The sequence below is a fragment of the Bicyclus anynana genome, chromosome 5, assembly GCF_947172395.1.
Source record: "Bicyclus anynana chromosome 5, ilBicAnyn1.1, whole genome shotgun sequence".
NCBI classification, from domain to species: Eukaryota; Metazoa; Arthropoda; class Insecta; order Lepidoptera; family Nymphalidae; genus Bicyclus; species Bicyclus anynana.
The window spans coordinates 18,387,717-18,406,989 of NC_069087.1; the positions used below are offsets into that span (position 1 = coordinate 18,387,717).

At 35.8% G+C, this 19,273-nt stretch overlaps 1 protein-coding gene across 2 annotated transcripts in view; it reads right to left on the reverse strand.

The window, feature by feature from the left end:
- Positions 1-19,273, reverse strand: part of LOC112051061 (protein tiptop-like) — a 405,688-nt gene that overhangs the window by 280,378 nt on the left and 106,037 nt on the right. For both annotated transcript variants that reach the window (XM_024089536.2, XM_024089526.2), the window contains exon 3: positions 2,154-2,249. In XM_024089536.2, the coding sequence (XP_023945304.1) occupies positions 2,154-2,211 (58 nt within the window). In that variant the 5' untranslated portion in view covers positions 2,212-2,249. The remainder of the gene's footprint in view (positions 1-2,153; positions 2,250-19,273) is intronic.

Sequence of the window (19,273 nt, forward strand, 5' to 3'; positions counted from 1 at the left end):
TAGTAACGTTCGCTAAGAACGGATTATGTGACAGAGCCGGATTATAAAGTCAAAGGGCACACGAAGTCGCGGGCGTCCGCTAGTATATTTAATTCTTATGACAATTGGTGCACATACAAAATGTTCAAAAAAATTGTTTATAGTTTCACCCCTAATGACATAAAACATTCCATATTTATCTGATTCCTATAAAGACAAAATAAACATCCGCTAGAAGTAATTAAATGCCTATAATAATTACAGCTAAATAGAGGTAACTCTTTCGTTGGTCCAGTGGATAGCCTATGTGGTTTTCATGTCGGGCCTGGGTCGGGCTTTACGAGATATTTCATTCTTCTAAGAATTTTTCAGTTAAATTCTCAGCCTTCAGGTAAGAACTTGGTAGTGTAACACTCGGAGAGCACGTTCAGTCCCGATTACCATTAACGTCTGATAGTGGTCGTTAATTAACTTAGCATTATCACTCTAAGCCCGCCAACCCGCAATGGAGCAGTGTGGTGGGTCTCAGTTCCATATCCCCTCTTAGTAGACAGTTAAAATAGTCTAGTAATAGGTTGGTTATAAAATAAATATAGTATACAGTTAGTAGGTACACATACACACTATAGTTTCGCGAGTGCACCATCTAATCCATAAGGCAGGCAGCACACGCACGACAGCGCTCGTCCCAAATCTCCCGCCCTTACATTTACACCCATTACAACTGACAAAAACGGCGTATAATAGCAAAAATAAATATTATTTATCGCTTCACGGTGGCTTAGTTTTGTACAAAGCACCCTATGAGTTATTACGCTGTATTACATTTTGTGTTTTGTAGCCGCGTTTTTTCTATAGCCCGTAACTTCATATTTATTGCCAGTTTTAGTTGAATATTCAAAGTTGTCACGTCACGGTACCGCATTCGATTTGAATGCAGCGCGTTCACGTCCCGAAAACTAAATCCCACACGAAATTCGAACTTATACTGCGGTGTTAAGGCTCAACTTCAGTTCTGGTGACGGCAAATGGGGATTTGGTTTACGTTTGTCGAAATTCGTGTAAGAGTTAACGTATCTATTTATAAGCGATTGAATAATGAGGCGTAGATACGCAGATTAGTGTGTAATTGTATTGTTATTGCGTGAGAAACAAATAAAATAACTTTTACTATATACGTTAATTGAGGAAACCGAACGGTGAGCGGATTATAATATCCATTAAAATAGTTATTATGTGTCACAAAGTACTATTATTTTATGTTTGTCTGTTTGTATTCTTCTTGCGAGTAAACCTATTTTAACAGGACTTTCAAATATGTTACTCATTCTATCATGTCCATAAAGGGGCAACTTAGAATTCAAAAAAAAATATTCCAATTTCATTCACTTGTTATGTCCGCGAATCCGGGCTTTTTGTTATCGCAAAATTTTACTATTCATCTAATTTGCGTAAAGTAAAATTATGATGGTGTGGAAGCGACATTAGCTAATATGAAATGTGCATTTTAATGATGACTTGGTTAATTTTAAACAAGTACTTAACCGATTAGATTCGCCTAATTGAATGTAACGGTTTAAGACGGAACACACTTGTCTACTTATGTTGACATTACTTAAGTACCTACCTACTCATGTACTGTATGTACTGAGTAAACTAAACTGAAGTACTAGATAAAAACGAATCAAAGTTAACTATCGATTACAGAGTTCAACTCCAGAAACATAAAAAATATTTTTCATTATCAAATATCATAATAAGAGATCATGTGAGTCATTACATCAATGACATACATAATATAGGTAATTATAATCCTTAACAAGTCTCATTTCAGGATGTGAAGTGGAAAAAGTAGCCGTGTCCTAGATAGAACTCCCATCGCCCGAAGTCGAAGTCTTAACATATTAGGTACCTAATCATCGCTTCATAGATATAATTCATAGAATAACTTGTAAAGAATAAAAAAAAATAATAAAAAAAAAATAAGAATTAATGTACTAGTATAACACCGGTGAAACTCATTAAATTAACTGAGTATTATTCAATCTAATACTATAATTAATAAAAGCATGAAGTATAAATGGGTAAGTAACAATTTACAATGTCTCAGAGGAGTATCACAGGGCGGTCCACTAGTGACATACCTGTTAGTAATATATAAAAGCAAACATTACCGTTTTCGTTAGTGTTGAGCCAGCGATAGGAGGGTCGCGGCTGCTGCTTGGAGCGCATCTCTAGCGCAGCCGGCCGCGGGACAGCTTGCCGCTCATCTGTGGAGCACACAACAGCATCAGCATCGTCGTAAGCACCAGCAACATCATCATGAACTACTATACAGAACAATGCTTCCCTCCCTTTGGGTTATTTAGAGATCTATAACTTTGTGGACCACTTTCAAATGTAAAAAATTACAAAGATAGGCCTTAGTCTGGAGCTCTGTAACGATAACTATCATGATTATGTTAATGATAATAATTATCGAGAAGGTGAAGAACCACCAAGTTTTCAACTTCTGTCTATTACTAGTAGTTTTGCGGAATAAAGAAAAGTACTATAATTATCAGCTCATCATGATGGGAAGGGTTGCCATTAAAAGAAAAATTAGGCACAGAAAAAGTTGCAAAACATCAGAAAGTAGACCGGGATGGCAAATGCCGCACAACTATTTTCCCGTCGCGAAAGATACAGGAAGCTTACGAAGCTGACTGCTAACCTTCGCTAGTTGGAGATACACTCAAAGAAGAAGAATTATCATCAATATCAGAATCAGCTTATAGGTTTTAATGCCAAGACGACGATATTCTCCTGAAAAAGAGAGCGACAGAGGGCTTAACGTTTTCCCTGAGTTGATGGATACCACCGACTTGCTCACTCCAACCTGAGAATATAAACTGAAAAATTTAAACCCAAACCCAGGATAAATGTACGTTTGTAATCCATTAGACTAAACTAATTAGTAGTACATAACTAAAACTAAAACACTTATTGCACTAATAATAGTAATTAATGCAATAGGGGGTTAATCATACAAACGCAGCCAACACGACAACGATTATGCAATCTTAATTGACTTCACACACGTAAGTCAAACGTAATTTGCATATGAACAACTTAATATGATCACATAAAACAAAGGGATAAGCTAAAAACTCTTTCACATCGAATGAAATAAACCTTCAAACATTCCGAACCAAGATCGAAACACTTAAGTATATATTTCCGATAAATTAAAGAGACCAACCGTCATTAATATGAGGCAAGACATCGCGAGATATCAAAAACTTTAACTCTACAAACTCTCATAACAGATTTTCAACTTTAATACCTTTAACATAAGGGTGTATGGAACGCAAAATGTTTAGGTTTATTTATAGGGTAAAAATCTCGGAACTCGTACGATATGTCACAGAATTTATGAGAGGCGAAAGACATGTGACGTGTACCGGTGATTCGAAAGCTTTTGTGCACACTACAGACTTTTTGTCTAACAACTTTATGTCTTGTGACCTCTAAATAAACACCTTTCGGTTCTAGGTATAACCGACAGTCCTCTGTGCAGAGCATGCATGGAGGAAGAGGAAACCCCGATACATGTTATGCTTAGATGCAGAGGTGTATCCGAACAACGCGCAGCACTCATTGGATCCCCAGCAACACTCCATGAGGCGTTCGGCGACCTGGGCGGCCTGCTAAACTTCTGGAGCGAGCTCGGCTGGCTGGAGTAACTCCGGCGGGGACCAGCACCAAAGGGACCAACGCACAACGGCCAAACACAAATGGCCAAGTGCGGAAAAGGCCCAGGAAAGAAGAAGAAGAAGAAGAAGAAGTCTTGTGACCTATTATCTTCTCCTTCTCGTATTACCCTTAAACTTTAACATAAATTTCATGGCATCTGTGATGTGAAACTTTGTTATAAAGTAATTCTGAAACCAATAACATTATTATCATGTTTTTTTTTTGTTTTGCATAACTACTTAACTACGTAAATGCTGAAATATATATTCTATTAACAATTTATTCTTATTTTGTTGAAAATATTTCTAAAATACACCTTTTATAGAACTGAAAAGAAACTCATTTATTACTAACTTATTTGATTTCTAGTATCAATGTTGTTGAAAACTATAAAAGAAAACCGCAACGATGAAAATGGTTGATTAAAATTTAATATGTTGAAGTGTTGCCATTGGGCTGCGTCATACCTACCTGGTCCTAGCATTTATAGGAGCAGGTATCGCGATGTTAAAAAGAAGAATAATATATTGGTCATGTCAAGAAACTCATAGATACCTTTTCTAAAATGTATTTGTTTATATTAAAACATTAGCGTACAAAAAAATCCATTGGTCCCGCGCAAATTCCCGGTATAATAAAAAAAGTTAATCCAGAGTATAATAATATATTTTCTTTCCAAATTTCAGCCAAATCGGTTCTGTAGATTCGGCGTGAAAGGGTAAGAAACTTTTGCAGATAGAATAACAGTGGGATTTCGTCTTTCGACATTCCGTTCGTGTGCGCTGGCACTATCACGGATCGTAATAAATTCGATATCAAAATGCACAATGTGGTAATGCGATACTGTGACGTGCGATGCGGTGATAGCGCCACGACTTATGAAGGACACCACAGCATGGACAGCTTGGTTTATGATTAATGCTGGGTACGAAAGACCTTGAAGTCTCAGGTTGAGAATCCCGGAATATAGTGCCTACTGGATAGAACTCTCTACTGGTAGTAAAGATTTTTATCAAAAGCAAACACCTACTACCGTCGTGCTTCTTTCTGCCTCTACGCAGCATTGCTGTGATTGAACTGAAACGTACGGTTGCCGGTGTAATTAAGTAACAATATGTTGGTGGACGCAGGACAGCACTTTGGATGCCATGCTAATTGTACGGAGTACTATGGGCAATAGCTCTTTAAAACCACATTAATTTAATCAAAGTTTTAAAAGAACTTAAATAACAATTATCAAGTAATATTCTTTCTATTAATGTCTTGATTAATCACAAACAAAATTCAAAGTCAAAGTTAAAATTCATTTATTTTAATTAGGCTTAGTTTACAAGCACTTTTGAAACGTCAGGTGATGGTGATATTAAATAAATGTTATACACCAACTAACAATAACTGACACAATTACTGACAAAACGCAACTTCAGCCAAAATTCGTCACAATTACGGTTAACAACTCAATGTATTTATCATTACAAATAGCGTAATTACGCACTCAAACGTAAATCTTATCTCTAACGCCAGCCACTCAATAAAACGCATGATATATTGAAAATACACGTCGTTTTAATCGGTCGAGCTCTGCCCGGCGTTAATTTAAACGCTATCACACGGTTCCATAATTAAAACGTAACGAATTATCGCGCGTTAACATTTATTGGACTGGTTGCTCTCGTTTGATCCGAAGATGTGTTTTATAAATTAGGTGTAATACCTCGGTTTATAAATAACATAGAATTTCACCCATAGCAACGCAGCTGGCAGTAACTGCCATAATGTATCACCTCCTAATTAAAATTCCCATAAGAATAAGTTATTTAGTAATCGACAAAATGTAGCAACATATTATTTTGAATTTTATTACTCGATTCTCGTAGATATGAAGTCATTGGTGAAAGTTTTGTATTATCAAACCAATATCAAAAAGTCGTGAGTTCGTATGTAGTTTGTTACTCTTTCATGCTTCAGCAGAACTGATTTAGTAGAATTTTGAAATGATGATTGAATACGCAAAGTTTACTTTTATCCAAAAAAAATCCATGGTTCTCGCTGGATTGCTGAAAACCAGAATTTCGGGCGAACAGACTCTATCTAAATCTGTAAAAATCTGAAAGTTTAAAGTCTAAAGTTTTTCCAAGTTATTTTGTTTATTTTAATCATACCGCGGGCTTTCAACGCAAATAATATGAATTAATATCCGTAAAATGTCTTTACCAGCAATGTGGTCCCGAATCCACCAGGTCATTAAGAACTCCACAACTCAGCGGAACTGCCCCAAAGCTCGGCCCGTGCGTACACTAGTCAATAAACCCCGTCGCCACCAGTCAAGGGCGACATAAACCCCGCACTGTAATGTTATTGGCGGCTCACTTTATACACTTTTCCCTTCAGCCAACAATTTATTAAGTGCCCAAACCGTATTCCTTCTATTCTACTGGGCCCTTGTTGGCTATGACATTGCAATCGTGACACATCCGCAATTTGTGATGTCGTCTATGACGTCACATAACTATATGCATGCTTGGTAACCATTTCCTTAGTAATCTCGATACCTTTTAATATTATATTTACGTATATATTTATATACATATTTTTTTTTAATTATTTATATATATAATTACATATAATGTATTGCACCTTCCCGCTCTCTCTTCGCAAGTTCTCTCGTCAGGGGTTGCCTGGTAGAGATTACTTATAGTAATAAGGCCGCCTTTGCATGCTAAGTTTAATTTATGTTTTTAATGTTTCAATTTATAATTGTAATTTTGTGTGCAATAAAGTATTTCTTCTTCTTCTTCTTTTACTTTACTCCTTATATCCGTCAAAACTGAAATGAAATGCTTCATATTTACAATTTTACTTATTTTACAATTTGTTCAAATATCATGTAAACATGGTAAAGACTTCATCTCGGGATCGTGTGAAGTTGTTGGCTTTTTTGCTTATTGTCTCAACTATTACTTACTTACTGTTTTATAAAAAGATGAGGAAGTGTTTAAGTAATTCTAGATATTTACTTAAATAAGTACATACATGTTTAGAAACGCATGCGATGAAGTTATTTAATTCGCATTCAGCTGAAAGCGTTCAGTAAGTATAAAACCACTTCCATCTACTAGATCACATCCCGCCATGTCTCCGAGCCACCTCATAAATGATTCCTGTTGCAGCGATCTCCATGTCGTCTTAGATTAGACCAGCATTCACTATCAAGAATTCCGTCCAATTGAATCACATTTAGAAACAGAACTGAAATTTTCAGCAAAAAGTTAATTAAAACAGTTATTGTTCATTTTCAAAAAGAACATAATTGTACTGTTTTATTTGGACTCGTAAGGAATTTATATATTTATTTTGATCGCAATGCTTCTTGCCTAAAAAACATAATGCACTTTCTGGAAAATGATGACGTGTGTGGCGACTTTCAATTTTTATATTGCCGAGGAAAATATTAAAAAATACACGTTATGCTTTGACGGTTGAGGGTCTGGCAATCTGCTTTTTTCCAAAAATCTTGTCTGAGTGGCTTGGCTTTACCAATTCACAGGCTTCAGTCCAATTATTTTTATAATTATTGTTTTTAATGCAAATTTAATTTACATATAAATACGTTAAGAGTTGGGGTAAAATTTTTGCAAAAGTTTTACATAGGGTTTGAATATAATTACAGAGAAAATATTGACATTTCATTACATAATAATTTAGTTGTACATTGCACAATCTAGCGCCGTTAAAGAAACAAGCAGCGTCATCTAGTACAGGGTATTGTAAAAGCTCATGTGTATTTTAATGCAATATTTATTCGAATATTTGGCTTTTTACCCGACTGTAAGGAGGGTTATGTTTTTCGCGCGTATCTTGTATGTATGTATGTATGTAATATACTTTATTACCTCATATCTTCCAAACCACTGAACAGATTTACGTAATTAGGATATCGTTAGATTTGTCTCAACAACCCAAGTGTTCTTAGATAGGTGAAACTAAAAAAAATAACAAGACGACTGTGAGACGCTATAGACTCGAGGTGAAAAAAAAAAATCTAATTTTTTGAGTTTGGATCGTGCCGCGATGCAAGAACCAGCTCATGACTAAGGGCCCCGTATGGGTTCGAAACTAGTCGGGCATACTCCGACGTAATATCACGTGAGTTTTAGCCGTGTTTCATTATAAATTAATATGAATAACACTCACGATAGTTTAAATTCTAAAATCTAATATTGCAATATGGGTATCAAATTCAAGAGCTTTTTGTTTTGTAAAATGGTATATCATGGCTATGTTTAAAAAAACTACAATTAGAAAAACGTTATTTATTAGTTGTCTATACAAAATACGCGAGGCGGATGACTATAGGTCCATATACAGTCGGGACCTTAGATATTGGATAGAATGATTTTCTTCTACATTATTTAATAGGTCCCGACTGTTTTCTAATTGCTTTCTACACTTCTGGACTGAGCTTTTTTTTCTTTTCAGTTTTTTTATACTTTATGCAGTCGGGTTTTTTTGTTTGTTTAATTTATTTATTTATTTGCTTAGGTATATGATTTTACGAGTATAATATAATGGCCAAAAAAATATCGCTCTTTAATAGAAAAGTTACCAATCGCGATCCAAGCTCATCAGAGCAGGTGCCGTTTAGGGGCGCCATATCGACTGTCAAAAACTTGTAAAATATCGCTCCGCTTGCTTACAGTCACCCAGCACCACCCATCAACCAAATGTCAACCTTATTGCGATAGAGTTAAGGATCGATTCGTGAGTGAACTTTGCGCAAGCCGCGGGCATCGCATCCCTCACAAAGATATCTTGAAGATTTATTCAAACGTCTACAATGGCGAACGTTTTAATTCTTTTCATATGAGACAGATTTATGCACGGACAGATGCAGGGCCCGGCCGATAGCGCCCGACACCCCGGAGCTCGCTGTGGATGGAATGGTGGGTTCGAGTGGTGAGTTACGTTTTGATTTGATCGTGATAAAGGGCGGTATGTTCGTTATAAAGACGTTCAACTTACCTACTATTACAAGGATCGACGACGTGATAGCCCAGTGGAAGTGACGTGATAGCCCAGTGGATATGACCTCTGCCTCCGATTTCGGAGGGTGTGGGTTCGAATCCGGTCCGGGGCATGCACCTCCAACTTTTCAGTTGTGTGCATTTTAAAGAAATTAAATATCACGTGTCTCAATCGGTGAAGGAAAACATCGTGAGGAAACCTACACACCAGAGAATTTCTTAATTCTCTGCGTGTGTGAAGTCTGCCAATCCGCATTGGGCCAGCGTGGTGGACTATTGGCCTAACCCCTCTCATTCTGAGAGGAGACTCGAGCTCAGCAGTGAGCCGTATATGGGTTGATAATGATGATGATGATGATTCTTTACAAGTAAGCCCTTGACTACAATCTCACCTGATGGTAAGTGATGATGCAGTCTAAGATGGAAGCGGGGTAATTTCGCTTTAGTCTATATATAATTATACGGATACTAAACCAAAGTGCTATAAGTATATTTAATTAAGTATATCAATTAAGATCACGTTAATTTTTCAAGTCAAACTGCACTTACGTTGTAGAAAGGAGCTAAAAGTACTTTTATTAATTATAGGATCATGCAATTTTCTTCATGAAATGTATCAAGAAAAATATTATCTAATTAATATTATACTTACAGTATCAAAATAAAAAAAAACATCATCATATAGGGTCTAAATAAGCATGGCATCTTTAAGTTAATTATTACCCAAGTTGTCATAGTATTTACACAAAATTACAGTGCGGTCGTAAATTACATCTTTAGAACCTTTTTGCACAATGACGAGAGATCCATAAAGGCATCAACGGAAATTTTTCATAAGCTAAACGCACAATGTTAAATATACCAAGAGCTAGTGCACGAATATTTCGACCTTAGACACCATTCACATTTTACTATTCACATCTTGTACTAATTATTATTATGTATTTTGTGGTCACTCTCCTTTCGGTTATAGTTAATGAAATTACTTCTTAAATATTACATTTAACTAAAATTAAGCTATTTAGACTTTACATCAAATTGATGGTCGGTAAGATGGATGTCAGCACTCAAATACGAGAGGTCTAGGGTTATATTCACCGCAGTAGGACTGGTTGTCATACCCACACCAAAAAAAACTTAGGCTCGGGATTATTATGTAAAAAACATATTTTTAACTTTAAATGTTAATACTTATATTATATACAGATAAAGTTTATATGTTTGTGAGGTTGTAAAAGGAACTTTTGGAGCTGCTGAACTGATTTTAAAAAATTTTTACCAATAGTTTTAATTTTACTACATTTTATCCCCGTATTCTTATGTGAACGGGAACTACGCTGGTGAAAACGCGGAGCGTGCTAGTGTTATATTTCGTTGTTATATTGATTCGATAAATTAATTATTGATCACTTCAATCGATAATATCAGATTACTACAAATGATTATGTAAAAAAAAGTTGCACAATTTCAATTCACCAAATCACTAAGCTAACTCTTAGCCTATAAAGCTCCATTGACTATGGCTGTGCTTTGTCGTTTTTTTTCATAGTTTGGGGAATTCGAGGGTTTGTATTGTTTTTATAGCGGACGCACTATCGCTTGTGCAAAAACTTGCGAAATGTTCACAATAAGGGTTGTTTTGGAATCCGACCATTGTTTAATTGTATTGTACCAAAATGTACCAGATTTTCAGTTTTTAAGACCTCACTGGCACACGAATGATCTTTAGTTTTGTAAGGCAAAGTTCTCGGATCGTTGATCATATGAGATCTTAGATATTAGATTTTTTTCAAAATAAGAGGTAGCACTGATTTACATTTTATAACTTTATACAAAAAGTTCTGACATGCACTTCAAGACACGTGAACTTAAATTTCTTGATAGAAAGAAAACCTCAACATTTCATAGGCCAACCTATGAACTAAGTACCTACTACCCTTAGCTTATAATAATCACTCGACCCTTGAGGCAGGTATACAAGCCTACTTAATTGTAGTTATTGATTGTTGTATAAACTTTTTTTTCTGTTAAGAAGAATTTGGTACATCATTCATAAAATTAGTCTTTAACTTAAATTTAAACAGACTAGCTGCAGCAAACGTTTTGCCCTTACACCTTTTCAGAAGGGTCACCCTTATCATTTAAGGGTTTTAAAGAATTTCATAGAAATCGGACCGTTTCGGAGGAGTTTGGTAACAAACACCGTCGCGGAGAACTTTATAAATTAGAGATTATTATTATACTAAGATAACGTTCAATAACTTAAACTTAGTCATTTAACATCGAGTAGCTGGATTGCCTCGATGTTTTAAATTATTGATAATGTCTTAAGTTGAGCTTTAGACATTTTCGAATAATTTTATCGATGCATTCAATTTTAAGGTCCTGGTGAATTTACCTACCAAGGTGCATTAACAGTGTTCCGGAGTACATTGTTCTGGAATCTTTTTATATATTTGTGTTTTGGCACAGTCCTACAGCTGTATCCCATAGGTCCAAACAGGCATAAGATCATGTCTGTATCTTGTTCTGTGTTGACAACGAGGATTTTCTACTATTTTATTATTTTTTTTTTATTTTTTACAAGTTAGCCCTTGACAACAATCTCACCTGATGGTAAGTGATGATGCAGTCTAAGATGGAAGCAGGCTGACTTGTTAGGAGGAGGATGAAAATCCACACCCCTTTTCGGTTTCTACACGACATCGTACCGGAACGCTTAATCGCTTGGCGGTACGTCTTTGCATAGGGTGGTAACTAGCCACGGCCGAAGCCTCCCACCAGCCAGACCTGGACCAATTAAGAAAATCTCAAGCCGGAGATTGAACCCAGGACCTTTTGTAAATCCACCGCGCATACCACTGCGCTACGGAGGTCGTCAAAATTACACTAAATTAACATTTATTTGGATTTTCTACCAAGTAGCCAATACATCCTTTTGTACTTCAAAATCTTTTCTTGTCTCAACTGACACAATAAGGAAACAATCTTCATCGTGATATCGTATCTAATGTACAGATAAATAAGCATCTATCAGAAGCCGTTTACCAAATTATAACAGAGTCGATACAATTTCAGCGCGCCGTATATCTGTCATGTCATATTCATAACTCATCAATCACTGTCTGAGACGCGGCCGACTGTACTTGTACACTCACTAGCGTCCTCTAAAAATAGTTGAGGAATTTCGTACATCACATTTGTCATTACTTCGAACATAACTAATAGGTTCTTCTTGTCGAAAATAAACTAAATTTTCACATTAAACCTACATTTTACATTACAAATAGAAGTAAATAGAAACACGTCATTTTATATTAATATACAGCGTTGAAAGCCAGATGAATACATTTTAAATTACTGTTCATTTAGTGTAATTTTATGGTAAGTTTAATTTTTGCACACTTCCATAATTCTATAAAAAAAAATAGTGAAGTCTATAGTTTGCGTTTGCTAATTAGACTATTATATTTCTTATTTTTAGTTACATAGGTATACCTAATACAAATATATGCAAGCTAAGTAACTCTGACATCTCTGTCAGTAAGTTTTATACAGAGATCTTTTACGGGTTTAGGGAGGAATTGGGACTGAACGATTCTTTAAGTGCGTCTTCTTTGACCCTCGCATATGGGCTTAGAGGAATCTTGGTGCAGAGGTCATTGAGATGAGTGCATCACTATTATGTGTCTCTGCGAATTCTTGACTGCCTTGTCTACTATGCTGTCGACTATGTAGATGGTCTTTTATCATACCGGATATAGATCTTCTTTTGTAGAAAAACAGTTTTGCTTTAGTTGTTATAGTAATGTTAACATGTCAAGAGTTTGATAAGCGCGTTGTGTGTGAAACTGAAAGTGCATTAGCAAAGCAACGCCATCTGTGTGTGAGTGGTTGCTAAGCAACGGTTTGTTGGTAAACGGCTTCTACGCCACACGCTTGTCCTTCTTCCTGTATCATTCAACGTGTTTATGTTGTATTTACGTTCATTTAGTTTTAAACACACACAAAGCCGCTTACTCTTACAACTGACAACCCTGACGTTTTAAAAGTGCTTGTAAATGAAACCTACTAGAAATAAACAAATTTTTAATTTTATTATGTAGTTAGAATAACTATAACCATAATTAGACGATCTGTACTCATAGTCAAGCGCTTACCACTTATTTAAATATAGTACAATTTCAGCAGGCCATATATCTGTCATGTCATATTCATAACCAATCAATCATCATCTTAAGACGCGGCCGACTGTACACTGAGTGACATATTTATTGGCGCATAAATCTACAACGTTGTGGGTTTAATTGTATGTATAGTATAGCGAGTGTACACCAAAGGAATTATGCTGGAAATTTATTGTGAACGGCAAATATGTAAAATTCATTTGAGCACGATGTTTTAAATATTTAAAGAGCTACTTATTTTTACTGTATAATTGTTATTGCCGTGTCGGCTCTACAGCCGTTGTAAACTACAAGCTTTAGTGGACTTTATTATCATAACTTAAAACAGACAAACTTGATGTATCGAAAGTGATTATAAATTAAGTCTACTTGAATTTGAAACAATGCTTTGCAATTTAAAAAAAACTCATCTACACTATTTGGATGTATTTAAAAAGAAACGGCTTTACTGGATTTAATTACGGATCTTTATTACTCACACACTGGTTACAAGTTACAACTTACAATGGCGGACACCGGAAGAAGCAGAAAGAATGAAGATTGACAATAGACTTAAGCATAGATTATATATACTCGGAGGATACATAGTTTAGTGAGAGTGTTTATTTTGGTGATACCAATTTCTAACACCCCAACTTCAGCAAATAAACTAAACTCATAATTAAACAAATTCAAATCTGACATAGTCCTAAACCCCCCATACATTTATAGTGTTTATCTATACTTAAAGCCTTTGTAAGAAAATCAGCAGGCATGGCTGTTGTTGGCAAATATTCCAATTTTATAATTTTTTCACAAACTGCATTCTTAATGAAATGATATTTAATATCAATATGTTTACTTTTTCTATGATATGAATGATTATTTGCCACCAACTTCTGAGCACTCTGGCTATCATTATATAAAATTACAGAACTTGAATTTCCAGTTAATTCATACAACAAAGATCTTAAATACATAGCCTCTTTGCATGCCTCTGCTATAGACATATATTCAGCCTCCATACTTGATAAAGCAACAGTCTTTTGTTTCTTACACTCCCAGGAAATAGCCGAGCCTGACATCACAAAACAATAGCCAGTATAGGATTTGCGGTCTATGATATTACTAGCCCAATCAGCATCAACAAATCCTACAAGATCAGCTTTTTCCTTAACATATTTTAAACAATAATTTTTAGTTTTCTTTAAATATCTTAGTACTCTCTTTGCATAATTCCAATGAACACTAGTATAACACTTATTAAATTGACTGAGAAAACTTATACAATAAGTTATGTCAGGTCTTGTAAGGACTGACAAGTACATGAGACTACCTATTAACTGTTGAAATGGAATATTACTATCAAAACTTTCTGATTTATTGATATTTAACTTACATTCCATCGGAGTACTAGCATCTTTACAGTTAATCATGTTAAATCTCTCTAACAACTGCTCAACATATAGCTCTTGGTCTAAGGTAATAGAATTAGAATTTTTATCAATTTTAACTCTCATGCCTAAGCATTGCTGAACCTGTCCTAAATTTTTCATCTTAAAGTTAGAACACAATACAGAAATTAAATTATCAGTCTCTTGTTTGTTATTAGAATAAACAAAAAAATCATCCACATACAATGCAATAATAATTTTACATTTATCATTCATTTTTGTGAAAACACATGGCTCTAAATTACTCTTTTTAAACCCCAATTCACATAAACATTGCTCTACTCTCTCATACCAGGCTCTAGAGGACTGCTTTAACCCATAAATTGCTTTATTTAATTTTACAATATTTACCTTTTTATCAATATCACAATTTATGTTTGGTTGAACCATATAGATATCCTCTTTGAGATAACCATTTAAGAAAGCTGTTTTCACATCTAAATGAGTGATTTCTAAACTTAATTGTACAGATAAAGCAAATAGCAATTTCAGGGTAGAGTGTCTTACCACTGGTGAAAAAGTTTCATCATAATCGATACCTGGCCTCTGTGTGAAGCCTTTAGCCACTAAACGTGCCCTGTAACGCACACTGTTATCACTATCAACTTTTCTTTTAAACACCCATTTACACTTCACTAAGGTTTTATCACTGGGTAATGAGTCCACGGGGACCCATGCATCATTTTCCTCGAATGCCTGTAACTCCTCCTTCATTGCATCAATCCAATAGTCTCTGTCAGGTCCTTTTAAAGCCTCCTGAACACTAATGGGATCACAACTCATAACTGGAGGTGATGTGGTAGCTAGGTTTGTATAACCGTAGCGCTCTGGTATTTTTCTTGTACGCTTTTCAACTTCAGGGCCTTTATCTTCTGCTTGCTCATCAAGCTTCTGAGATTGCTCTAAGGTGGTATCCAAATCAGTCATAGCGTTAAGATATTCTGACTCCGAAGAAATATTAAGATCTGGATTCAACATAGATTCCTTCTTAATTTCTATGTCTATACTCTTAACATCACTGCTCGACTCCTCTGTTTGGATAATATCCCCAACTGAAACTGGTACATATGAGTCCTGCTGATTTTCTATATTCTCATGAATAATTACATCTCGACTCGTAGTAATACATCTTTTACTAGGATCATACACCCGGTAACCTTTGACATTATCAGCAAATCCAACTAAAATTTGCTTTTTGGACTTGGTATCCCACTTTAGCCGCTTCTCTTTTGGCACGTGAACCATCACCTGGCTGCCAAATATTCTTACATGACTTAAATCTGGTTTTGTATTTGTCCATAGCTCATATGGCGTTTTATTATTTAAGCCTGATGCAACTGACCTGTTTCTAAGATAGACGGCAGTATTGGCTGCCTCTGCCCAAAACTTTTTATCTAGATCTGCATCAAATAATAAACAGCGAGCCCTCTCAACAATGGTTCTGTTAATACGTTCACTTAAACCATTTTGCTCAGGAGTATATGCATTAGTCTTCTGATGAAGAATGCCGGCCTGCTTCAAATAGTTCTCAAATTCATTGCTACAAAACTCTAAGCCATTATCCGTTCTAAAAATTTTAATTTTTTGGTTTTGTTGGTTTTCTACCATCGCCTTATATTCTTTAAAATATTTAAATGACTCACTTTTCGCCTTAAGGAAATAAATATGAACCATACGGGTATAATCATCAACAAAAATTAGGAAATACCTTGCTCCACCAATCGAGATGGTCTCCATCGGCCCACACACATCTGCATGAATGATATTTAAAGATGCACTGCTCCTTGTTCCTGTATGGCCAAATGGTAAGCGAGATTGTTTTCCTTTACAACACACTGCACATGTATTCATATTTATATTTGACTTGTCTGTATATGACATACCTGTCACTGCTCCGTCTTTCATTTTGTTCAGATCGTTTATATTCAAGTGACCCAGTCTCCTATGCCAAACTTGACTACTGACTGCTGGAGTTGATGTAAACAAACATTGTTTATGTTCTATGGCTAACTTGTATACACCATCTATCTCATTTGCTATGGCCACCAAATTGTTGAGTTTGTTGTAAATATAGCAGCACTTTTCTTTGAATTCCACTCTGTTGCCATTTTTGATAAGTTGACTTACTGATATTAAGTTCGTAGTGAGGTTAGGTACACATAGAACGTCTTTTAAAATCACTTCATATTTACATTGTGGAGTCAAAGTAACTATTGCAACGTCACCCGAACACAACACTGGCATAATACTTTGATTTGCTGTAATTATCTCTTTTGTGCTAGGTGTAAAACACTCATTCTGCACGATGTTTACATCCGTGGTCATATGCGTACTCGCACCGCTGTCTAAATAATAATCATATTTACTGTAGTTTCCATTTAAAAACACTGCGGAAAAGGCGTTCGTTTTCTTTATTGGTTGTTTCCTGCACTGTGATTTATAATGTCCAGGCGATTTACACCGAAAGCAAATGATATTACTTTTATCGGATTTCATAGATAATCCGGCATCTCCGGCGCCATGACGGTTTGACATTTCATTGCCTTGTCTGACAAATTTTTTATTATGTTGTCGGCCATGTTGTCCTATATTTTTATTATAGAATGCACTTCCGGCCACGCTACTTTCATTGTCTATGTCGATTAACTTGGTTTTAATGACATCGGCACTAATGGTGATTCCAGAATGTTCTATCGCCATTATCATGGGAAAGTATTTTTCAGGTAGCCCTGCCAACATCAAACATCCTATCCACTCCTCGTTAACAGTAAAACCGGTTCCGGACAATTTCTGAGCTGTTTCCATTATTTTTGTAATGTAATTTGTCATTGAATCAGAGTCATCCAGGCGTATTGAAATTAAATTTCGTAATAATGTTATTCTTCTTGAAAATCCTGAATCGTCAAACATGGTTTTCAGCTTCATCCATAGGTGCCTTGTGCTGGAAGCGTCCTTAATGTGGACATATAAAGATGGATCTATTGTTAAAATTAACTTAGCTTTCGCTTTTGCATCTTCTGCGGCTACTAATTCTGGACTCTCTTCTTTAATGCACTTATCCATGCTCTCCAGAACAAGAAGATTCTCCGCTGCAAACGCCCATTCGTGATAATTCTCGCGTCCCTTCAGCTTGGGCACGCTAGTCAGGAATGAACTGGAACTCGAACTAGCCATCACTGTTAATTTGTATTCAATTACTTTATACGTTTTACTTTAATATTAATTTCGGGCTTACTGTGCCCATAACCTATTAAAAAGAAACGGCTTTACTGGATTTAATTACGGATCTTTATTACTCACACACTGGTTACAAGTTACAACTTACAATGGCGGACACCGGAAGAAGCAGAAAGAATGAAGATTGACAATAGACTTAAGCATAGATTATATATACTCGGAGGATACATAGTTTAGTGAGAGTGTTTATTTTGGTGATACCAATTTCTAACAGGATGACTGGTTGATAGCAACAATTCAATTTACTACACCATAGGTATCTTCTACGGATATGCAAAGTTTTCCGCAGTTTCTTCGTTGTCATCATTATCAGCCTATTTTCAGCCCTATCAGCAACCCACTAAATGGTCAGGTTATTCCTCAGTCCTCAAAGAAGAGGGAATATGGAGCCTGAAGTTTAGTAGGGATTAGGTTGATGATTATTGGTTCTTTATAACAATCATTATAAGATGTTAATGATAATGAGGCGCAGAATCATGATCAACGTCATCTTCCGAGCTGAGAATATAAACAGAAAATTTCTGAGAATAAAGAAAAGCATTTTAGATCGCCTAAGCAAATCATTCAAAAGCTGTCGACTCTGTAGCCTCTGTTGTTGCTACAGTGCTTGGACGTCGGTGCCTACTAATCATGAGCTGACCTGTGGCGCTATTATAAAAAAAAAACGATTACATAATGTTGCCCAAAGTTAAGTTTTATCTACCTACATCCATCATATCCATTCCATTTAGTTGTAGTTAGTTCAACTAGCAAGCCGCCTCGTTATTTAGCCTGTCGAGCTACGGATCAAGAGTCAAAGATTTGAAGTCAAATGTTTAATTTTTAGGTAGCCAATTATGGAATTTGGACCGTGGTGACTTTGAAAGGTAATTTTCAAGATCAAAATCATCAACAGTTCATTTATAAAACGTATTTCTTTGATATTTACTACGGGATATCATGAGGAATCATGAGTCTTGTCTGGACTCTGTATAGCTTCGGGCAAGGGTTGTCAAAATACAGATAGAGTCCTTTAAAGTTTGACTTTTAGTGGTGTTTTTATGTAATTATCGACTAGGAATAACATTTTCTAATATTATGCCGAGGAAAATATTTAAAAAAAAAAACATTTCATCCATGGATGGTTCAGAGTCTGGAAGCTTATCTGGATCTGCCTGGATTGTAAGCGCTAACTTCCAAAGCGACCACTGACCAAACTTCATAATTGGCTACAACACCTACTTGGTAGAAGCTGACCTTCTTCATACAATGAGGTATGTCTAGCTACTGTAGGCTTGTGGTGCAAGTACTTCAGCATCGAGGTCATTATTTATGTGACATACTGTCAACATTTTAAATCAGGGCTTAAATCATCACGTCAGTGCAAAATAAAGTAAAGCCGCTTTTATCGGGCGCCTCAGCACGTGACGTCACCGCCGCCATTTTGAATACACATACAATTTGACACGGCGACGCTTTGACAGACGACATTTAATTACCGACCCCTCATTACCTGGATATTGACTGATATTGATATCGGGTGAATTACATATCGCGATACGATCACGATACGACACTACTTTAAAGTCGTTAGTCTTGAAGATTGGATTGGATTAAGTTAGCAATCTAATAGCAAAAATCGTTATCGTACTGAACTTTTAAATTTCTGACGAATTCCTAAATGATATCAATATCGGCA